At 32.8% G+C, this 25,937-nt stretch overlaps 1 protein-coding gene and 1 long non-coding RNA gene across 2 annotated transcripts; both read left to right on the forward strand.

Annotated features, from left to right (window-relative positions):
* The first annotated feature begins 3,969 nt into the window (after positions 1 to 3,969).
* On the forward strand, positions 3,970 to 10,684 carry LOC123661627 (putative phosphatidate phosphatase). The gene is made up of 6 exons (XM_045596583.1): positions 3,970 to 4,061; positions 4,874 to 5,025; positions 6,747 to 6,938; positions 8,972 to 9,139; positions 9,399 to 9,575; positions 10,045 to 10,684. The coding sequence occupies exons 1-6, from the start codon at positions 3,995 to 3,997 to the stop codon at positions 10,153 to 10,155; spliced, it is 867 nt and encodes a 288-aa protein (XP_045452539.1). The 5' UTR covers positions 3,970 to 3,994; the 3' UTR covers positions 10,156 to 10,684.
* A 12,184-nt stretch (positions 10,685 to 22,868) lies between these two features.
* Positions 22,869 to 25,670, forward strand: LOC123661618. The gene is made up of 2 exons (XR_006744367.1): positions 22,869 to 23,104; positions 25,413 to 25,670. It is a non-coding gene; the product is annotated as an uncharacterized LOC123661618 (long non-coding RNA).
* The last annotated feature ends 267 nt before the right edge of the window (positions 25,671 to 25,937 follow it).

Genomic DNA, 25,937 nt, shown 5'->3' on the forward strand with positions numbered 1-25,937 from the left:
AAAACTCAGTCAGTGAAGGTAAATAAAAAGTTTCGGTATAAAAAAGCATTTTACAATTTTCTACTGCGTTATTTGATTTATTTATGTATATTTTGATAAGAAATATTATTTTAGCTGTCGTTATGTTATCGATTACACGTCTTTATTACATTTTGATGTTTACATTATTACAAAGTAGTTAGGTAAGTTACAAGTCATACTCGAACGTTTATCTTCCTTAAAAGAAAATTGTATTTGATCATTAGCTTATTAGCTGCAAGAATTAGCTAATCAATGTTTCGGAAGTATGAAGATCTTTGCTTCCGGTAAAAAAGCACATTCAGTGTACGCGTATGGTTATAAGCATGAATAAAAAAAATTGCTTATTCGTAGAGCAGCTCACCTGCGTAAGTACATCAATTTAAAAATTCACAAGCCAAAGGAGAGCTTTTGGAGATATGCTGTGTTGACAGCGGGATAGATTTGGCAATTTGTTTGTGATGCTCTTGGTATTGCAAGCGTCCATTCTAACAGCTAACCATCAGGTGGATTGTACGATTGTTTGCACCCCGGTCATGTAATAAAACACGCAAAGACTTCACTCTGCGACACATAGAAGTCAATCTTGGCTTGGTAACAATTTTGCTATCTACCAAAATTGTTACGCTCTTCGACTTATTATTATAATGTACAAAATTCAAAAATTATAACTGCTTGTTAAATTGATTTCAAAAGTAACTTTTATACACTCGTCAATGATTTCTGTATTTTTTTTCTACAATTTTTTTTTTTATATTTCTGTTTGTTTTGTCATTATGTTCAACGAATACACGTTTCGTTTTATTTTTTGCAAAATTAAATCGTCTAACCTCTCTTTAACAAATGTATTAGCATATTTATATTTGTTCTACAATTTTGGAGTGTCATATGAATAATATTAAATGTCGTTGTCCTGTCCACGACACAATGCAGCCTGATTGCCGCCCTGCTATTGTCCAATAAGCTGCATTGTTCACTTATCGGATCTCTTTGATTTTTTTTAATTGTTATCACTTAGAAGAAAGACATATTTTTAAGGTTATAGTACTGACATTTGGAGCTTGACCTTTTTAAGTACTAACATTTGATAAGTACCTATAACATCTATAAGGTCTAATGCTCTGTCGGTGAATGCTATCTAAAAAGGTAATTCAAAGTTACAAACTATAGTTATTACTTAGGTAGCACAATTATAAAAAATTGTATATATCACATGGAAATAAAACATATCTTACCGCTTGAGGAGGTGGGGGGGTTGAGTTGGCAACGCGCTTGCTTCTGGTGTTGCAGGCGTCTATAAGCTATGGTAATCGCTTACCACCAGGTGAGTCGTACGCTTACTTGCTGACCTAGTTGTATAGAAAGATAAATCACTTACTTACATAAAGATCATATACGTATACAAACATATGAGTACACCTAAGTCGTGAAATTTTAAGAAATACAAAATGTAAATTTCCAACTTCAAAATAAAATAAAACACACCAAGACTCAAGAACACTCTACAATCAATAAAATACTTCCTTAAAAAGTGTGTGTACTTATGTACACACATAAGAAGCTATATTTAATTGGCTACAGGCTACTGATCTACATTTATTTATCTACTGATATACATTTATTTAAGAAATAATGACACTACTTTAACATTTAGGTACAATTTAACATTGACGTCATTTATGCGAGAACAAATCTTGCATCATTCGGCTATCAACTGATTTATATAATGAACCAGTAATTTGTATATAAATGAAACGAAATTAATAAAAGAAAAATAACACAAGACAAGCATAATACACAATAATTGTGTTTGCTCGCAAACGAAAAAAAAAACCGACTTCAATTACATCGACAAGTAATACAACGTAGATCGACGAAAAAATAGTCAAGCAACTACGCGTTATCAAAGATTACTCAAAAAGTACTTATTAGGTCTCGATAAAATTTATATGTGACCACATGATAAACATCAGCTTTCGATTAAATTAAAAATTATCAAAATCGGTACACACAGTAAAAAGTTATTACGGATTTTCGAGAGTTTCCCTCGATTTCTCTAGGATCCCATCATCAGATCCTGGTTTCCTTATCACGGTACCAAACTAGGGATATTTTTTTTCCAACAAAAAAAGAATTATCAAAATCGGTACATCCAGTAGAAAGTTATGCGGTATAATACAACGTAGGTCGACGAAAAAAGCGTCAAGTAAAAACGCATTATTAGATATAACTCGAAAAGTAGTTGTTAGATCTCAAATAAATTTAAATGGGACCAATTGGCACACACCACCTTTCGATTAAAACAAAATTTGTCGAAATCGGTCTACCCGGTCAAAAGTTCTGATGTAACATACATAAAAAAAATACAGTCGAATTGAGAACCTCCTCCTTTTTTGGAAGTCGGTTAAAAAACAATTTCTACCATTTTAGGGCGACAAACTTTCTATATAATATCTTATTCTGTTTTTTACGTGAGGGAAATGAACATATTCGACTTGTGAAAAAGAACCGGGCTATGTAAGATTTTTATCCTCTATAACCCATGTGATGGCCGGCGGTCACAGAGTCGGAGAAGCCTCGCTTTACTTGTAGTTAGCGGAACTTATCTCAGGAGGGCTAGTAAAATTTGTCCCCTCCACATTGCACATAGGTGTGTAAAACAGCACGAGGTCATTCCGGCTTCCTTCATCCTCAACGCTGAATGAACGGAACGGATCTGCGAGCCCTCTTTCAGACGTCCACAGTCCAAAAGCTGGCCCTATATATTGTGCCGGCGCTTAGGAGAGATTACCTACTTTATCCAAGAAAGAGTAAGAGAATAAAAGTAATGTAGTATAATCTAAGGGAGACTAATTTCTTTCTAGATACAGTATTCACTTGTTCACTTTAAAAAAAATGAAGTGTCATCAGATTAATGATCTTAATAATTAACATCGTCACAGTTTTGTTATTATGATTAAATGTTACGCTCATAATGTACTTTGAACATTTATTACTTTGTCACTGACTTATTACTACTAGATTACTTCCTAGTTATAAAAAAAAAACCTTATGACATTGTACAAAATATAGATAGATCACTCACTTCAGCCTATCGCAGTCCAGTCCTAGACATAGGTCTCCCCAAGTTCGCGCCAAAAAACGGCGTAAACTCATGGTTTTGGCCATAGTCACCACGGTGGGCAGGCGGGTTGGTGACCGCAGGGCTTGCTTTGTCACACCAAAGACGCTGCTGCCCGTTTTTGACCTGGGTATTTCAAAGCCCGCAGTTGGACGGTTATCCCACTATCGGTCGGCTTTTTAAATTCCAAGGTGGTAGTGGAACTGTGTTATCTCTTAGTCGCCTCTTACGACACCCACGGAAAGAGAGGGGGTGGCTATATTCTTTACTGCCGTAACCATACAGCAGATAGATAAATAATTTTGTACAGTAGATTAATATTAGGTTCATGTTGTTTATCTCTTAATATTAAACGAGGGCGTTGTCAACCCTTCCCCTGATCCTGCAGGTGCTCTGGTCACCTTACTCACCATAGGAACCACCAACACCAAATGAGAGCAGTATTGTTGGCTATGATCTTCTATAAGGTTGACAAACTTTCCAAACTGGGCCACGGCTGCTCCATAAGGTTAAGGAACTTCTCCAAGCGGGCTCCAAATTATAAGCAGGATATTTTCTACTGTGCCTTGACACGAAAAATCGTACCAACACAGCTGGTTTTGCCTGATCCAAAAAAAAAGAAAAAAACTAAAAAGAAACCAGTGGCAAGAACACAGTAGCATAAATTAATTAGTAATAATTATATCGATGGATAAACAATCGTAATTTCCTATTTATATTAGATAATCGTAAATATGTATAACGTCAGAAAAGAGTCTTATCGATCGAGTTGAAACTATATGTACATGTATGAACGTATATAGGAAATCACAAGCATTTAGAATTCATTGAAGGGGCTACGTACGAACGGCTAAGATGTCGAAGGAGGCTTCGACGCATATTATTAGAAAATTCATCATTGACGTAATATTAATAGGAATATGTAAGTCCAATCAATATTATTACAATTTAAAATTAATTTTAATTTGTTTTTCTTTAATATTATTATCAATAAAATTATATTGTTTAAATAAAATTCGTTCTTTGAATGTTATATTTATGTTTTTTTATTAAAATATTAATTATTAAGACGATATGTCTTATGACTTAACCAAAACTATTTATTATATCATTTAAACGTTATGTAGCATGTTTGTTGTTTTCATAATAAAATAATGATAATTATAGATATTATTATTTGTCAAAAAATGATTAGAAACAAAAATTTAGAATCCACTTGTAAATAAGTAATGTGATAAGTAAGGTTCAGAAAAACTATTCAAAATATTTTAAACCGACTTCAAAATAAAAGGATGTTCTTGAGAACCGAATTGATTCGATTGTATTTTTTCATTTATGTTATCTCAAAACTTTCGATTAGGTGGACCGATTTTTGGGTTTTTTTTTTCCTGATCGAAATGTGGTGCGTGTCATGTATTCCCATTTAAATTTAATCGAGATATGAGTGGGACTTATTGAATTATCTCTGAATTACTTGAATATTTTTTCCTATTTTGTATTACTTGTCAATGTAATTGAAGTCAGTTTTTTCTCGCTTACAAGTAAACAATTATAATACATGATGATGAATGGTAAAAATAATATTTGACAGGTGAGGTTTGGTAAATATATCGTATGTCGAAAAACTAAATTAAGATTGTTTTTCTTGTAACTAAAAACTTGAGTACTATTTATCTAATAACTCTTACCACAACTTCAATCAAAATAATACTAATAATAATGTTATTGTTTCAGTGACCGCTGGTATATATATAACACAGTCAGTATGGGTGAAGTTCGAGCGAGGTTTCTTTTGCGGAGACGAAACTCTTATGTTCCCTTACAAGGATGATACTGTAACCGTTCCTGTGCTCAGGATAGTTGGCCTAGGATTGCCTATATTTGCTGTAAGTTCCACACAATTCTTAGAATGTTAGGTTATAATATTTTATTAACGGCTCAGTAGAACATATCCTGCGCAAAATCAGGAGGAGCAGCCCATCTGGTAATCTTATAGAAGACTTTTTTTATATAACTTAGTTGGCAAACAAGTGTTACCAACAGTTCACCTGATCATAAGCGATTACCGAAGCTTATAGACGTCTGCAACACCAGCCCGTCCCCAACTCCGCCCAGGAGTATTAGTGTTATTAAGATAAAAACTACTTTAACAGTAGACGTAGACCAACAATGAGATTACCCATCGACATAATGACAGTTAAGTTAAGAATTCTTTTTTAATATTCTCATGTACGAATGAGTTATGAACATGATAACGATAATATAAGAAAATAGTAAATGTTTTTAAATAAGTGTCAGCTGTTTTTAAATTTATCATTTAAACATAACGTTATTACAATTGCATCACAAGGCACGAAAACATTTACGTCATTGTTTTAATTTGATATTGAATAATTATGACAAAATAAATTTATAACACATAAGTTATCTTACATAACCTTGTAAAAATCAGTAATTATCGCGCTTCTAGGCGCCGCCGTAGTAACAAGCGGAAATTGATTTATAAACTAATTAATCATTTTCTATTTCCTCTTTCATAAACATAACTATTTCATTTATTTATTTTTACTTTATTGCACATTGAAAATGACATTAAAAATATAACAATATTCTTACTTACAAAAGTGCAAAGACGATCTTAATCTGAATTGTGATCTCAGACTAATACTTGATGGGTATCAATAGAGAAAGAGAAAAAATTTATAACATAAATAATAAACTGTGAAAATTATTTATTTGAAGTACCTACATAATATATCTAGTATTGTGCTCTAATATAAATTAACTTTGCTATCCCTCTTTGAATAAGTAACCTCTTTTACTCGACCTCATTCTTAATTATATTAATTTTACATTACCTATTATGAGTGCTATTAATCATTAAAAAATAAATTGTAAAGACGACACTGCTTGCATTCCAAACCACACAACCGCACAAATTGCTAGTCTATACTATGTATATATTATACACTCAACTGAAATCCATCAACATAGCATTATGACATAATCGATAAACTGTAATTTACTTCAATCGATCATCAGAATTATAAATAGGATTATACATTACGAATCACTCTGTAACATCTCACTGCTGGGCATAGACCTCTTCCTTCATGAGGTTAGAGGATCAGACGATTGAAGCCTAATCTGCCACGTTGTTCCAACCTAAACACTAGGAGCAGCCCGACTGGGGTATTATTACCCCGACCTTAGAGATCACAGCTTAATAACACTGTTTTCGAGCAGTATTGTGTTCCTGTTGGTAGATAAGGTGACCAGGGCTCCTGCTGGGACTGGGGATTGGGTCGGCAACGCGCTTGCCATGGTTCTGGTGTTGCAGACGTCTATAAGCTATGGTAATCGCTCACCATCAGGTGAGCCGTACGCTTGTTTGTTGACCTGGTTAAGACCTAATAAATAAGTAATAATTTGTATAATAAGTAATAATAAATCCTAAATAAGTAATAATTTTGGTCCATTATCGATTTTTTTAGGTAAGTTTGGGTTAGTCTGCGCCATATCTAGTCATAATTTCTAATTCTTGAAGTATATTTTTTATTAACTATATTTACTTAATTTTATTAAATTCATTTTTATTTGTTTGTAGTTCCTAGTCTGCGAGTGGATATTGCTACGCAAAGAGACGGACAACAAACGGGTACTGCGAGTATACATACCGGCGTGGGTCCGTGGCTTTTATTGCCCTCTGGCATCATTCGCTTATGGTGCCTGCTTCATCGAACTAATCACTAATATTGCCAAGAACGTAATTGGAAGACCGAGGCCACATTTCTTTGATGTAAGGTTGTTTTTATACATGTTGGTCGGCAAGCAAGCCTACGGCTCACCTGATGGTGTGCGATTACCGTAGCCTATAGATGCCTGCAACACTATTCCTAAATACCCCCAGGAGCTCTGGTCACCTTACTCACCACAGATACACAAAGCTTCTTGAAAGCAGTATTATTTAGCTGTGATCTTCAGTAAGGTCGAGGTTCCTACTTTCCCCGGTAATGCTAGCACACTCTACTTATCTTGTTCAAATTTTGAATCGTTAATAACATACTTTTTATATAAACCACTCAAGTAACAATATTTTTTTAACTTGTAGTGGATATCGCTTGATTTTTTAATCTTACTTTACTAATATAATTTAATTTTAGTTTATATAAGACAAAAAATTTACTTTAAAAAGACCTTTTTTATATTACTTCTTACAATAATTTAAACTCTATTGCTATTTTCACGCACAATTAGAGATCGTTTACTTTTTATTATTGTATAATTACATTCATTTTTTCCATTGTTTGGAATGGAATATAAAATTATATTACTTTTATATAATACGATAGTATTCGGTGAACTTCGGTGTAATGGTAGATCAGAGCAACATTTAAAACCTTTTTTATCATCCCATACATAATTACCATCCATATGTCCTTAATACACTATAAAATACATAATATAAATAATGGTATTTTAAATAACAAGTTAGTGAACGTCTTTGAAGATTCTTTCCCATTGACTTAGCTTCTCGACTGAATTCATCTTCAAAGATATCTCTAATCAAGTTCTTGAAAATATCGCTAGAAAATGTATTTTATTTTATTTATTTTTATTGAAATTTTATTGTAAAAATAAAGACACAATTTAGAACCATTAGATACAAAACTTAAGGGCCTTATCGCTTACAGCGATCTCTTCCAACCTTTAATGATAGTAGTTAAGAAAAAATTGCCGGGAAGAGTGCGCATACAACGATGCAAGCTTATTAAAGATACAGATATCAACTTCAAATAGTAAATATAATGTTAATTTTTCATTTTCACAGGTAATTTCATTATATCTTCTAATATTTTATTTAAGAGTTTTAATATTAAAAAAACAAATGAACAAATATTTGTGGGCATTTAATTTAACTTCATCAGCACTATCATTGATGACCTCAGTCCGTACTTTGGGTTAGTTTTTAACGATGCTATAAAAGTGGGTATTTAACACTTTTACGTAAATGGAACTTAAAGTGATTGTTATTTTGAGAATCCCGACATTTACCAACTCATACGTAACGTCGTCCAAATGTCGAGAACCACAAAACGACAACCATTTTAAGCCCGTACTAAATAAATCGTAATCCGTAATAAGTGAAATTAATAAAACTTTATTATAATAGAGATAAAATGATACAAATAATACGCTTTTTTTAGACAATTCAAACTACGTCACAACTTTTCAGATTAATTATTTAATAGAACAGAATATTATAGCCACCATATATACTTTTTTTGCTTTTTGCGTACATAAAATTCCTTTTGACCCCTCTAACACTTTTAGATTAGATCAAAATAAACAATTATTGTAGACTACACAAAATTGTTCGCTAAACAGATAACATCGCTATCTGAGCGTGGGATGAAAATAAAGATATTTTTAAATATGTTTTAATTACAATAATAAAAATACTTGCGAACATAATTTGTATACCTACTCGTTAATGAATCTAAAACATTACAGATTATATATGCTGGCTTGAGTCTAACAAACACCTTGTCTGAAATAAAACTGAGATATATAGCGTATTAAAGTTGTAAATACATTGGAAACACATCCCACACTCCCTATGTTAGTCTTCTTTCCAAAAGTTGCCAGGAAGAGAACGCTATATTAGCGATAAGGCCGCCTGTTGCAACTGATACAACTTCGATGCAAATTCTTGATTGCAAATCTACATCGAGCGGGAATCGAGTGAGCAACTATCAGCGTTAAAACGACTTTACGTATTAGTAACTGATACAGAAATTGTGTGTCATATTATTTTTTCTCTTTTCTCAGCTATGCAAACCCTCAGTCGACTGCAGTTCAGAAGCATGGCAGAAGCGTTATATACAGCCAAATGAGTATAAATGCTTAGGAGAAAATACAGAGAAGTTCACAGACATGCACATGTCGTTTCTCAGCGGACACTCATCTTGGGCTGCCTTCACCATGTTCTATTTGGCTGTTAGTATTCATTAACTCATTCTTTATAACAAATTTAGATTCGGTCTTCTAAAACTCTATTTAAAGATTCAAAGACATTTCACTCGCTATCGATTGTATACTTGTATGTATGCCAACTAGATGAAAAGAAAATGCTAAATACGCAATTTGTTCATTTCAAGTTATTACTTCCGCATCATAAACCGCAAGAGATGTTTAATGTATGTGAGAAACTCCTTAACAAAATAAATAGCAATAATCCGATTCGACGCTATTACAGTTTTACTTAGAGAAAAGAATGGTGTGGCGTGGGACTCGTGTATTGCGTCACACCCTACAGTTCGCAGCTGTCATGCTGAGCTGGTTCACGGCTCTCTCAAGAGTTTCAGACTTCAAGCATCATTGGAGCGACGTTCTTGCGGGCTACTTCGTTGGACTAACACTTGCTGTGCTCGTGGTAAATTTCAAAATACTGAAACTTTTATTCCAAGCTCGTTGGTTTCTTACGAAATATTTATTGTACAATATTTTTTGTTATTTTTATTTTTATGCATGAGCAATAATAATTAGTTCATAATAACATAGTAAGCACTTGGCGGCCGTGGATTAAAATACGAACTAGCACCCTTATGCTTTCAAGTTATAAGCTTCCCTTTATAATTTATATTGTATTCGTGCACGAAAGAAAAGTCATATATAATAAAGTCACATACATTTTTAAAAGAAACATTTCAGCCAGCCTACGGCAATGAAATGGATTGACCACCACTTTTTGAACTTGGAGAAGAGGTCATTGCCCAGTAGTATTGCATACTGTAACGCTACAGATTTTAATAAAAAAATTAAAGTGAAAAAGCGCAAAAAGTTCATAATAGCTTACAATATGTTATATATAATTAATAAAAAAATATGAATGTATTTTACAGTGGATATGGGGAACAGACATCTTTGAACCGAAAAAAGAACACAAAGCCATTCTACAGCAAGACTTAGCCCCTTTGCAAGACATCAAGACTTACGAAATCGAGCATCAGTGAAATTTTTATACATATTGAAGTGATTTTTTGCTTGATTATTGCTAAGAGCTTGAAGAATCTACATTTAAATAATATTGTGTAGTTTCTGTGCTTATATTCTATGCGCGATGTATACCAAATCTTTTAAGGATCTCAATAAATTTAAAATTAATTATATAAAAAGCGCCTGTAGAAATATTTTTAGCAAATTGCTTTTATTTATTCTTTAAAAAAAATCTCTCTTATTTATGACAATGTATTACGAAGTATTTATAAAACTGTTAACGTATATCACAATAATATACATTTTTTTTTTGTTTTATAAACACTGTAAATAATGAAATTCTATTTAATATCAGATTTTCCTTTTAAGTTACAATAAGTTTTGAGTTTACTCAGTATTCTCAGCTATTTAAATTCATTTAAAATTACTAAATATAATAAATTAATATAAGTTAGAAAAATATAACTTTTACTTCATGCTACTTTGGCCACCCGTTGATGTCTTTTGTATAACATTTTTAAAAATATACTGATGAAAGGCGTAAAAGTTGTATTTATTTGCATATTGACCCTTAGACAACGAGTAGTATATAAAAATTCTTTAAATAATATATAAAAAATCATTTCGATAGTGAAAACGTGTGCCTTATGCATCAACTATTCTCACAGTAGAGCAACGATGCAAGCTATCAATACTTTTCCTCGAGTCTCTACTTTGCTTATCAGAAGAATATTTATTATCTATAAATAGAAGAATATTTAATATTTAATAGCCATCAGAGGTATCGTGTTAACGAATTATTCTACTTTCAGATAAATTAACGATAGTTATTAAGTGTTATTACAGTTTAAGCAACTCTAACATATGCAAAAAAATGCAATAATTTTCACTCAGCTTGTATATAGCACCATTATTCCAGTCAGCGTCTAAATCAATTGTAAATTCCATACACGAAACTGGTTTTTATGCAAAAAACAATAAGATAAGCGTTAGCCACCTCATTGTAAATTATTACTTAATTAAAATGCACTTTACATATATTCCTTAGTCATGGCATTTCGATAGAGATGCTAATTGAGACATTGAAGTAAGAGGCAAACTTCACTCATACTATCATACTACCATTAATTATACTATAAATACATTCAATTTAAAATGTAGATATATTATATATAAATACTAGTTGTGCACCGTGGTTTCACATGCATTAATTTGAGGAATAAAATAGGTCTTTCTCGGTAAATGGTTGGCTTCAGCTTGTAATATCCCACAGCTGGGCATAGACCTCTTTCTTTATGTAGGAGAAAGATCAGAACTTAATCCACCACGCGGCTCCAATGCAGTTTGGTGGGTATATTTCTTACTATGAGTATGATGTACATGATAATAATTGGGACCGACGGATTAACGTGCTCTCCGAGGCACAGTGGGGAGACCCACAATGACTGCACGACCACCCAGACGATGGCTAACATCTGTATGGCCAATACAATGTATGTCATGTGCAGGGATCATAACATTGCTGTGACCGTAGCGCCAAGCATCGTCCGTAAATGGCCTATCCAAAAAAAAAAAAACAATTCGAACCAATATTTCCTAAGATTAGCGCGCTTAAACAAACAAACCAACAAATTTTCAGCTTTATTATATTAGTATGGATTTAATAAATTATCATAGTTATTTATTTAATGCTCTACATTATAGAAAGACGTCTGAGAAAGACATTTTGAAAGATTTCTTACAAATTTGGGAAGGCCTTGTCATTGAAAAAGTTTTCATACATGCTAACAGGAGTAAAGAATTTATTTTCAAATAAATTCTTTGAAACTATTTGTGATTATATCTTATATATAAAATTCTCGTGTCACCGTGTTAGTTAACATACTCCTCCAAAATGGCTGGACCGATTTTTATGAGATTTTGTGTACATATCAGGTAGGTCTGAGAATCGGCTAACATCTATTTTTCAAACTCCTAAGCTATAAGGGGCGGGGGTTAAGGGGGTAAATAACATATATAGCAAAACAACATTTGCGGGGTCACCTTGTATCATAAATCTAAAATCTATTGAAACGTATCATAGAGCTTTCTTTGTCAGCAGAGGACATATACACCTTCTTCTTTGTCAGCAGAGGACATATACACCGTCTTCATATACAATGTGTATAGTACTAAAATAATAATGTTAAATGTTTTAGCTCCAACATTTTAATTTGAATCATGATGTTGACAATAAACTACTAGATTTGCGTGTGGTTTCAGTGTTCTTAAGTAGAGACGTGCAGTATAGAAAAAAAAAACATATTTGGCATAGCAACTTATAATATATTACTTGCACATCAGTTAGCAACAATTACAACGCTCCATTTCCTTTTAATAACGCAATAATTTGTCAGCTTAAGTTTTGCCTCTAAAATTATACGTTACTTCATTATTTCCATTGATATAACCTGTGTTGCAGATTGTAGATGACTGTGTGAATTCATCTTTAGTGTATTTTCGACTTATAATCTATTCCTTTAGAGCTTAAAATTGTGTAACAGGATACAGTTGGCTATATTATCGAAGTTTACTTTCTCCAGCAAACGATTTGGCTCAGAATGCCCGATGTTCTGCCCGCGCCGCTTCTTCGCTACCTTGTTTTGTCATAGACTAAGTTAAAACAAATATTCTAATAGGCATTTCATTTCTTTTTTATCATAAAAAACAAATTAATATTAAACATAAATTTACCCTGCTTTTCGTAAAATTATCTATACAACATAGAGACAGCTCTACGATTACGATTTGTAATTATTAACGTTTTTAGTTAACTTGGCTTATATGATTTGTTGTGTTACGTTTCGTATCTTATTACTAGACTTTCATAGTAGGCTTTGACCCACGAAAATTCTTTAAAATCAGAACGTTAAATCCTGAGTTTTCCCACGATTCAGATTAAAAAAAATACTTTTTAGTATTCAATAGGCAACTTAAACTATATTCAACAACAACATTATGCTATAAATATTCATCTTTAATTAAATTCAAATTAAAAATATATAACAATAAAATGGACCCCGTTAGTTGTCAATCGTAAAAACCATTTACAACCAATAGATCCAATCATGTTTCAAAAGTACACAGACACAAAAAAAAAGCAATCAAGCCTCACAGAGACAAATCTGCAACCGCAAACCGAGCACCACAAAGGTTCTATGCCGACGAGAGACCAAGCGTAAACAATCACGACCAGTACCCGACCGGCCCCCGCGAGTGTCGCTCGTCGACCGCTCCGAAAGAATTAAGCGAAAAATATTAACATGTCATAGAAAATATTCGTTTTTGTAAAGTGTACCGTTGTTTCCCATCTCTTTTACGAGTTGAACTCGGTGCCGTTACTGTGCTATTGTGCTGTGCTTCACGTAACGTATACAGATGCCGGGGAGATTGTATGTTGTATTAAGAATTTGATGGCAATGTCGATAATGCGTAGTTCATTAACACTTAAGATCTCGGTGTTTTAAGAGAAATGTGATAATTATATTAAATACATATAATGATAAAAATTATTTATTTTAAAATATTTGTTATTTGCTAACCTTTAAATTTTTTTTTTGGTATGTTGACTCTTTTACTAAAATTTATGTTACCCGCAGAATAGTGTTATCATCGCGCTTAAAAACTTGTTTGGTAAAAAATCTAAAAAACGAAGCTTTATACTTTAACAAAAAAAGCCTTACCTTCGACATGAGGTTGTGAATTAAAATAACATTTATATAAAATTCCTTGCTACAAAACTTGTTTGACTTGGTGTTAGCAATTCACGTGAAATACTCGTACATAATAGATAATGGTTTTTTTAAGATTTTTTTACTTTTTTTCCTGTATTCATTTTCTGTATATACTAATTTATGCTATCCATACTATCCAACTATTAACTTTCCAAAATAATTAAGTTTTAAGTTGTATTCCTTATTCTTACACGTAATTAGGCTTCTAATAGTTCTGTTTAATTTTCTTTATCACAAATATATAACAATTGACGAGAAGCTAATTCTATATTATAATAATATTCTTTATTGTACATCATGAAAAAAATACAAAAAAAGCTAAAGTAGAGTAGCATCAGAGGATCATGTACAAAGGCGGTTTTATCGCTAAAAGAGCGATTTCTTCGAGACGAATTTCGGGTCTAGGACAAGGCATTGAAAAGCGTTTAGCAAGTGTACAAAGAATTGTTTTAGAAATTAGAATATATAACAATATAAAATAAATATACATTTATAACGCTATGCTATTCCATATTCTTATATATATTCGACTAAAAAGGTTAAAAGACTACAATAATAAAGACTTATGCTTATTTGAAAAGCTACTAAAAGACCGTAAAGTTGAATCTTAGAAAACTTAATTAGCAAATATATAAATTTGCAACTGATAACTCGATAAGTATTATAATAAAAGTAAAAATGTGTTTTAATTTTAATATCTGCAGTTAAATATTATATAAATATCTGTAGAAAAGTAAAGAAATAGTAAATTATAATTTCAAAATATATTTACTAATATTTATATTTCATATAAGCTGTGTTACATAAATTATGCTGTTTCTAAATAGCATTAATAGTTATTTATTATGAAATATGTGTCATAGTTTTACTAATATAATATATAATAAAATAAGGTAGTTTGTCTGACATTGATAAACTCCAAATCTAGGAGCATATTAGCAAAATATATCTCAATATCAATCCTTACAATATATTATGTTTAAAAAGAGTTATGTAACGCCACTTACAGGTAAATTTCAAAGTAGATGGAATCGTGAGGGTCTATTCTTAACTGTTAATGGTTATTTCGCTTTAATTAATTTAAGCAAATTTTAAGCTTATTATTCATTTTATAAAGAATATTAAAAAGGTAATTAAAAACCTTACTTTTATTTCTGCGAAAACAAACACAGCACAATATAAATTTTATAAAGAACAAAAATAAAAAATAAAAACTCTACCAAAGCAATTTTCAATTTTTTATAAGCGTATGTAAGAAAGGACATAAATTAATTTAATAAAATAAATTTAATACAAAAAAATAAGTAAGCGCTATATTCCACGGCCCCCAATAGGATGAGACTCCACATATATCATGGACCGAAAACTCGGCTACTACGCATTAATTATTTGCTATTACCAATACGCCAAAGCGTCAAAAATAAATTAAACAATATTATCTTAAAACCTTTTTGGAGTCAATTAGTTAATACAAATATATGTTTTCATTTCTACTAAACAGTAGTATAAATTATAATTTATAGGTATATAATAAATATCATACGCTGCTCCGGTTTGCCTTCGCCAACAATGTGGGCAAACGACATGCCACGGAAATTGGCGCAACTTGCATGAATGAGATCGCAAACCAATAATATATTGAGTTAGTTACGATTTCACACATAATCTGCCGGACTAATTTTAATACAATTTAATAAAAAATCGTTGATATAAAAATCGAATAAACTTTGGGAAAGTATATAGACTACTTCATACTGCGAAAAGGGTATGAAGATATAGTAATATAACAATTGTATGGTAATTCGTTATTGTGGTAATTCGTTATTAAATATATTTTTTTTTAGTATAAAATCAATAAAAATAATGTATTATTTACTGAACAACAGTATTTTTTAATAAGTTACAAAAACAAGAATAAGGATGAAAAAGCACAAAAACCAAGAAAATGTACAAAAGGCGGCCTTATAGCATAAAACAATTTCTTCCTAGTAACCTTTAGATGGAAACTGAAAAATAAAAATTAAGTGGGTGTACAAAAAGTCAAGCCAATTACGTATTATGTAAATATATTAACTATAAAACACGTTGTGAGATATAGACTGTGACTTAAATGTGTAAATATATTCTTAAAATAATAAATAAGAAAAGTTGATATTTCGAGATTAAAGCAATTCTTGTTTATATGTTACTATTTCTATGCTTAAGTAATCTTGTTACATATTTAAATTTCTCAGAAGTAATAATACAAAAGCTACTTTAAGAGTTGCGTTACTTTATAAACTAACGCAATACCCGCAACCTTTTAAAGTTAGCTGACTAAAGTCAAAAAAGCTTGAAAATTCGATTTTATTAGTTTAGAAATAAAGCATTTGATTATAATCGTTTCGAGTAATCGTGATGAGTACGCTGACCAGAGCTCCTGGGGGAATTGGGGGTAGGGCTAGCAACGCACTTGCGACGCTTGTAGTGTTGCAGACAGACGTCTATACATAGGCTACGGTAATATAATCGCTTACCATCAGGTGAGCCGTACGCATGTTTGCCGACCTAGTTGTAAAAAAAGCGATGTTCAGATGTTTAGACTATGGTCAGTGTCAAGTACTGAGTTACAAGTTGTTTTTATATTTGTTATAAAAGACAATCAGCAGAAATTCTTTGATATCCTTATAATTAGTTTTAATAATAATAAACTTACTTGACTAAAATCAGTAACAAATAAATAGTGACATTAATTTTACACATACATAAACAGTCGATATCAACCTGTGTATATTCATTGAGTAAGACACAGTAAAAGTGGTTTTAAATATCACTTCACCTACACGACGCCCACCGTTCGTTTTCTACACCCATTGACCAACGCTGGCCAAAACGACCACCTACGATAACGGCGATACATATTTTATTTCATATCCATATTTTATTATATATCCCTTTTTGATTATTCATCCATTACTAGTACGAGTTATACATCTATACAAATAAATAAAATTGGAGTGTCTATTTACAATATTAAAATAACCGCTTTTTATTAAATGCACATGGATATACATGGTACATATACCAAAATAGCATTTTTTTTATTTTTGTCTGTCTGTCTGTCTGTCTCTCTGTTTGTTCCGGCTGATCTCTGAAACGGCTGGATCGATTTTAACGGGACTTTCTCTGGCAGATAGCTGATTTAGTAAGGAGTAATTAAAGCTACTTTCATTCTAGAAATTTATTTATTTTATAACTCTGCGAACTGATTAATATCTTTTTTGTTACATTACATGCGGAAGAAGTCGCGGGCACAGTTCGTTAATTATGTATTTTATAGTAAGGAGTCTCTATTTTTTAGTATTATTTTTAATGAAATAAAAGCTTTATAGTTTTCTAATGTTTACACGAATTTCGCTCATTATACGGGAGGACCGAGAAGTCTCGTGACAATGGTTGCTGTAACGTATCCGAAACGTTGGGCATTTAAAAAACGTAATAAACGGCGATAAAATCCGAAAAAGTATTTTTATTATAGCAAGCTTTATTATTTGTTTGTATGTTTAGAAGCCTTAATTTCATGATTAATTTGTCTGTATATACCTAATTTCTACCCATTAATTAAAATTAAATTATAAAGGCAACAAATATACAATTACGTATAAAATAATGTCAGGGCTGATAAAAAATAAAGCGTGAGTTAAGCCGTAAGACAACATTAAGGAGGAAAATAAGTAAAATCGGCCAAGTGCGAGTCGGACTCGCGCACGAACGGTTCCTTACCATTGACTATATATTAAACTAAATATTAAAAGAATGTTCTGTGAAATATTTCATTGCTGAATAAAACTAAATATTTTGTGAACGCTTGAAGCGTTTACCTAGTGCCGATTTTAATATCGAGCAAAAATAGGCAAAGAATCGCATTTGTTGTATGGGAGCCCTCCTTAATTTTTAATTTAATTTTGTTTTTAGTATTTGGTGTTATAGTGTCAACAGAAATACATAATTTGTAAAAATGTCAATTGTCTAGCTATAATCTAGAGGTACAACCTGGTGACAGACAGACGGATGGACGGACGGACGGACGGACGAACGAACAGACAGCGAAGTCGTATTAATTTACCTTTTTTTACTCTTTGGGTACGGAACCCTAAAAAGGTTAAGGTTGCTGTTAAGATCTAATCGTAACTTATTAGGAGGATAAACTTTATCTGCAACTGTTGTCACAGGCCTTAAGTATACGAAAAGTTGTAGCAGTAAGGTAAGTAATCTACGAAATATGAATTTGAAATATAACAAATCTGAATATTATTAAACGTATCGAATAACCATAAAATGTACACTTTCCTGTCACGAACAAAGTTTTACGTGTTGCAATCGTAAAATTAATTCGTTGCAAAATAGTTTCGTAAAAAACCGATATGGAATTTATATTTGAAAGCGCGGGCGTTACCGATTACTCGTAGTTACTTTTTTATTTACTCAAAATAATGAATAAATGTGTAGTGGCAGTAAAAATGAAACATTTTATTTACTATTTAGCTTTTCACTCGCGTCTTTTTGTCTGTTCCGTTTCTACCGTTTAAATACGTCACTCAGTGATAACGGACATTCTAATGGTGAAAGAATTTTTAAGTTAAAACTTCTTTATGCACGCTTGACTTGGGGAGTAAGCTGGTGAATGCGTGACGAGAGCGTTACGAAAAGTGTGATCGGGCGAAGCGAACGGGAGGGGAGAGGGAGATATAAGTTAGTGAAAATAGAAAGTGAGAGAATTATGTTTCGTAAGTTTTACTTCAGTCGTGTGGTCTAAAGCAGTTCGTTTTTTTATATAGTATTTTTTACAAAAACAAACGGAATTAACTGAGTGACTCACTGTATCCAGATAAACCCGCGAGGTTTTCGTGGTACTTAAATTGCAAAGTATAATGTATTTGTTATGTATTGGCAATTAAATTGAAATTGAATCGAACGAGCAATTTTACCAACTTTATAATGTTGTTGAAATTATATATATAAAATTCACAATCTTGCGAATTGTACAGACAAGTTTCTAAATATATTAAAAATGTCAAAATATTCGTTAACCATTATTTCAAATTTATGTTTTTATAATGGGTGATGTCACTTACAGAATACTTAATTTTATAGCTTTCGTCTGAGTGTCAATTCAAATAACATGTGATTGTTGTCTTTGTATAATAGAACACAATTTTTAAATGTCTATTTAATCAAGAGAGAACTAACGCAAATAATTTCTAACGACTCGTAATCTATATATATAAGAGATTTCCATCTATATATTGACTCATCATGATATCTTTGGAACCATAAGGCGTAAGGACTTGAAATTTGGTAGGAGTATTTAATTTAAGAAATTCCACCCACAAGAGGGGGTTGCGGAGGCCGTTAACAATGGAAAATTCCCGTTTTTAAACTATAGCTACTCGAGTCCATCACAGGTAGGAATCTCCTATATGTGACGTAGAAATGATCAATGAGCGGATTTTATGATAACTCATTCCCAATAAGGATTGCGGGGGTGGGCGTTAACAATGAAAATTTTAAATGTATGTAACTCCGAAACTACCGAACAAATTTATATCAAATTTTGTAAGCATCTATAATTTGATCCAACTTGGAAGATATGAAAGTTTACCCAATTGGACCCGGTAGGTGGCGCTGCTATCGGTATTTAAGTTATCAAATTTGGTAGCTGTGTACCGGGCAGGATAACGTTTGCCGGGTCAGCTAGTCTATAATATATATAAAAGCGAAAGGTCACTCACTCATCACGAAATCTTCGAAACTATAATACCTACAAACTTGAAATTTGGCAGGTAGGCTCCTTATAAGACGTAGGTATCCGCTAAGAACGGATTTTACGAAACTCGACCCCTAAGGGGGTAAAACGGGGGTTGCAAGTTTGTATGAAAGTCCTATGTTTTTGAAGTAAGAGACTTGAAATTTAAAATGCATGCTCTATAAATGATGAGAAGGTGTCCAAATAATGTATCTTTAGAAATAAACTCCCTTTTGGGGTTAAAACGGGGGATGGAAGGTTTACTCACTCATCACGAAATCTCCGAAACTATAACACCTACAAACTTGAAATTTGGCAAATAGGCTCTTTATAAGGCGTAAACATTCGCTAAGAACTGATTTTACGAAACTCGACCCCTAAGGGGATAAAACGGGGGTAGGAAGTTTGTATGAAAGTCCTATGTTTTTGAAGTAAGAGACTTGAAATTTAAAATGTATGCTCTATAGATAATGAGAAGGTGTCCAAATAATGTATCTGTAGAAATCAACTCCCTTTTGGGGTTAAAACGGGGGATGATAGCTTGACTCACTCATCACGAAATCTCCGAAACTATAACACCTACAAACTTAAATTTTAGCAGGTAGGCTGCTTATAAAACGTAGACATCCGCTAAGAACGGATTTTACGAAACTCGACCCCTAAGGGGGTAAAACGGGGGTTGCAAGTTTGTATGAAAGTCCTATGTTTTTGAAGTAAGAGACTTGAAATTTAAAATGTATGCTCTATAGATGATGAGAAAGTGTTCAAATAATGTATCTTTAGAAATCAACTCCCTTTTGGGGTTAAAACGGGGGATGATAGCTTGACTCACTCATCACAAAACCTCCGAAACTATAATACCTACAAACTTGAAATTTGGCAGAAAGGCTCCTTATAGGACGTAGACATCCGCTAACAACTAATTTTACAAAATTCGACCCCTAAGGGGGTAAAACGGGGGTTGGAAGTTTGTGTGAAAGTCCCATGTTTTTGAAGTAAGAGACTTGAAATTTAAAATGTATGCCTTATAGATGATGAAAAGGTGTCCAAATAATGTATCTTTAGAAAGCAACTCCCTTTTGGGGTTAAAACGGGGGATGGTAGGTTGACTCACTCATCACGAAACCTCCGAAACTATAACAGCTACAAACTTGAAATTGGACAGGTAGGTTCCTTATAGGGCGTATACATTCGCTAAGAACGGATTTTACGAAACTCGACACTTAAGGGGATAAAACGGGCGTTGGAAGTTTGTATGAAAGTCCTATGTTTTTGAAGTAAAAGACTTGAAATTTAAAATGTATGCTCTATAGGTGGTAGAAAGGTGACCACATAATGTATCTTTCGAAATCAACTCTCTTTTGGAGTTAAAACGGGGGATGGTAGGTTGACTCACTCATCACGAATCCTCCGAAACTATAACAGCTACAAACTTGAAATTTGACAGGTAGGTTCCTTATAGGGCGTAAACATCCGCTAAGAACTGATTTTATGAAAATCGACCCCTAAGGGGGGTCGGAAGTTTGTATGAAAGTCTTATGTTTTTGAAGTAAGAGACTTGAAATTTAAAATATATACTCTATAGATGGTGAGGAGGTGTCCAAATAATGCATCGTAGTCTATATATATAAAAGAGAAAGGTCACTGACTCACTCATCACGAGAACTCAAAACCGCTGGATGGTCTATCCATCCAGGTTGAACAAAGATAAAATTTGGCAGGGAGGTAGATTAAAGATAGCAGACGTCCGCTGAGAACGGATTTTACGATATTACACCACTAAGTGGGTTTAATTGGGGTTGATATTTTGTATGAAACATATACAGCTTGAAAATAAAACTAAAAATGTGGTGTATAGAGAGGTTTTATAAAAATAACAATTAAATTATACTAAATTGTGCCTTTTAAAAAGTTACTCAATTTGATAAGCATTTCAAGTGACTGAAATAAAAAAATAATTTGCGTTAAACATCTTAATAGTAATGCATATCTTCATAACCACGCGTACGTAGTCGCGGGCAAGAGTTAGTGTATTATAAAACGAAGTCCCCAAAAGTGTTTGTAATCGATTCGCTCAAAATCTACTGAACGGATTTTCATGCGGTTTCAGCATTGGAGAGAGGGCTCCACCATTGGCAAGAGGAAGGTTAACGGAACGGCTAAGCCGATTTTGATGAGAGTTTCACTGGTAGTTTGCTGGGAAAATTTTGTAACACACTAATTTCAACGCGGGCGAAGCCGCGGGCACAGCTAGTTATTAATAAATATAATTTTTGTCAAATAATATGTTTATGTAGCTAAAATAAAATTTAAAGTTAAAGATCGTCAAAAAATTAAATGTTAATAATAACAAAACAGTCACAAAGGACGAATGAAATCACCATCAATAAATATAACACTTATTGATGGTGTTATTTTAGTTCAGAATTTATCGAAAATGTTTGTTACTTGTTTGAACGCGCTAATCATATGAACTACTGGGTCGAATTGTTTTTTTTTTTTTTTTTTGTATCGGATTTCATTTTACCAAGGAACAACATTTTATTTGTCGTGTACAATAAAAGATATTTGTATGCTGTCTTAATCACGAAATCATTTATGAGGGGCATATCTTTTGTGACGTAATATTTGTCAGGGTGTCAATGAAAATATGACTTAGAGTGACGTAAGGAGGAGGGTTCCAAAACGGTAAAATTCAGCTTAACGTATTATATGAGGCTTTTAAGAGGAAATACCTGAGAGACTTTTGAAAAATAGGTATTTGAATAAAACGTTCCTGTCTCGCTGTGTGCCGCCGCCGCGCCCCGTACGAGAAATGTGCAACTGCAACTAGGACCGTTTTAGGTCTCGTAGACAATTATTGACCAAAACAGCATTTCGTAGTCGACTATTTCCTCCCCAAAACATGCCATTTTTTTATTAATTTTTTATGTGGCTAAAAAATTTTCAGCTATGTTCTCATTTTTTTTAATGTAAATATGCGTAATCTTTTTTAATGAATGTCTGAAAATTAGGCAATATTTCAAATTTTTGAAGACTCCTACTCCCTATGATAATCAGAATATGATAAAAACCAAGACATAGGGGCATGGTCATGGCAGTCAAAGGTTTTATGTTACAAAAATATTTGATCTAGTGTCATTATCCAGGGAGGAAACAGTTGACTACGTTTTCTTGACTATTAGCAAGTGTTATGTACAATGTATCAAATATCTGCCGCCAGTTATCATTTCGCTTACGTTTCAACTTGATCAACTATAAATTGGCAACCGACTGTGCTTTCTAGTATTTATTAGACGCAGAGATTGTGTTTCAAATTTATCGCACCTGATGACCTGCCTCGAAGTGTAAGCCGTTGAAAATTATTCTCTGATGATTTCTCTCGTCGAGATTATATGATTACTAGCTGTGCCCGCGGCTTCGCCCGCGTTGAAATTAGTGTGTTACAAAATTTTCCCAGCAAACTACCAGTGAAACTCTCATCAAAATCGGCTTAGCCGTTCCGTTAACCTTCCTCTTGCCAATGGTGGAGCCCTCTCTCCAATGCTGAAACCGCATGAAAATCCGTTCAGTAGATTTTGAGCGAATCGATTACAAACACTTTTGGGGACTTCGTTTTATAATACACTAACTCTTGCCCGCGACTACGTACGCGTGGTTATGAAGATATGCATTACTATTAAGATGTTTAACGCAAATTATTTTTTTATTTCAGTCACTTGAAATGCTTATCAAATTGAGTAACTTTTTAAAAGGCACAATTTAGTATAATTTAATTGTTATTTTTATAAAACCTCTCTATACACCACATTTTTAGTTTTATTTTCAAGCTGTATATGTTTCATACAAAATATCAACCCCAATTAAACCCACTTAGTGGTGTAATATCGTAAAATCCGTTCTCAGCGGACGTCTGCTATCTTTAATCTACCTCCCTGCCAAATTTTATCTTTGTTCAACCTGGATGGATAGACCATCCAGCGGTTTTGAGTTCTCGTGATGAGTGAGTCAGTGACCTTCTCTTTTATATATATAGACTACGATGCATTATTTGGACACCTCCTCACCATCTATAGAGTATATATTTTAAATTTCAAGTCTCTTACTTCAAAAACATAAGACTTTCATACAAACTTCCGACCCCCCTTAGGGGTCGATTTTCATAAAATCAGTTCTTAGCGGATGTTTACGCCCTATAAGGAACCTACCTGTCAAATTTCAAGTTTGTAGCTGTTATAGTTTCGGAGGATTCGTGATGAGTGAGTCAACCTACCATCCCCCGATTTAACTCCAAAAGAGAGTTGATTTCGAAAGATACATTATGTGGTCACCTTTCTACCACCTATAGAGCATACATTTTAAATTTCAAGTCTTTTACTTCAAAAACATAGGACTTTCATACAAACTTCCAACGCCCGTTTTATCCCCTTAAGTGTCGAGTTTCGTAAAATCCGTTCTTAGCGAATGTATACGCCCTATAAGGAACCTACCTGTCCAATTTCAAGTTTGTAGCTGTTATAGTTTCGGAGGTTTCGTGATGAGTGAGTCAACCTACCATCCCCCGTTTTAACCCCAAAAGGGAGTTGCTTTCTAAAGATACATTATTTGGACACCTTTTCATCATCTATAAGGCATACATTTTAAATTTCAAGTCTCTTACTTCAAAAACATGGGACTTTCACACAAACTTCCAACCCCCGTTTTACCCCCTTAGGGGTCGAATTTTGTAAAATTAGTTGTTAGCGGATGTCTACGTCCTATAAGGAGCCTTTCTGCCAAATTTCAAGTTTGTAGGTATTATAGTTTCGGAGGTTTTGTGATGAGTGAGTCAAGCTATCATCCCCCGTTTTAACCCCAAAAGGGAGTTGATTTCTAAAGATACATTATTTGAACACTTTCTCATCATCTATAGAGCATACATTTTAAATTTCAAGTCTCTTACTTCAAAAACATAGGACTTTCATACAAACTTGCAACCCCCGTTTTACCCCCTTAGGGGTCGAGTTTCGTAAAATCCGCTCTTAGCGGATGTCTACGTTTTATAAGCAGCCTACCTGCTAAAATTTAAGTTTGTAGGTGTTATAGTTTCGGAGATTTCGTGATGAGTGAGTCAAGCTATCATCCCCCGTTTTAACCCCAAAAGGGAGTTGATTTCTACAGATACATTATTTGGACACCTTCTCATTATCTATAGAGCATACATTTTAAATTTCAAGTCTCTTACTTCAAAAACATAGGACTTTCATACAAACTTCCTACCCCCGTTTTATCCCCTTAGGGGTCGAGTTTCGTAAAATCAGTTCTTAGCGAATGTTTACGCCTTATAAAGAGCCTATTTGCCAAATTTCAAGTTTGTAGGTGTTATAGTTTCGGAGATTTCGTGATGAGTGAGTAAACCTTCCATCCCCCGTTTTAACCCCAAAAGGGAGTTTATTTCTAAAGATACATTATTTGGACACCTTCTCATCATTTATAGAGCATGCATTTTAAATTTCAAGTCTCTTACTTCAAAAACATAGGACTTTCATACAAACTTGCAACCCCCGTTTTACCCCCTTAGGGGTCGAGTTTCGTAAAATCCGTTCTTAGCGGATACCTACGTCTTATAAGGAGCCTACCTGCCAAATTTCAAGTTTGTAGGTATTATAGTTTCGAAGATTTCGTGATGAGTGAGTGACCTTTCGCTTTTATATATATTATAGATTATAGATTATAGATTATGATTATGAATATGTTTTACTTTAGAATCTTGACAAATTTGTTTTATAGAATTTTTATTATTATAACGAAAGAAAGTCACCGTGTGCATAAAAAACCTCATAATAAGAACTAAAAGATATATCTTTTGCTATATGCTTTTAAAATCAAAGAATGATAAATGTTTTCGTTGCAAACAATGTCGTTGTCTGACATTTGTTGATTGTCAAAAAATATAACGACTGGAATAAGACCAAAGAAGTAAACAAAGTTAAAATTTAAAAAAAAATGTGTCCAAATTATGTTTTAAAATAAAAATCGATATAAATCCTCCTTTTTACCGACTCTGTAATCTATTTGCTATAAAATAAAAAAGGAACGATGAAAAAAATATACCCTAACTGTGCAAAACATAACACATACCATAAATAATCCAATACTTTTTACTTGAAGCAATATTAAAATTCAACACATTTACGTTTCATTACACGGTTAAAATTAATGTTTAATTAAACAGTAATCGTTCGTGGATATTCAATTAACC

The sequence above is a fragment of the Melitaea cinxia genome, chromosome 17, assembly GCF_905220565.1.
Source record: "Melitaea cinxia chromosome 17, ilMelCinx1.1, whole genome shotgun sequence".
NCBI lineage: Eukaryota > Metazoa > Arthropoda > Insecta > Lepidoptera > Nymphalidae > Melitaea > Melitaea cinxia.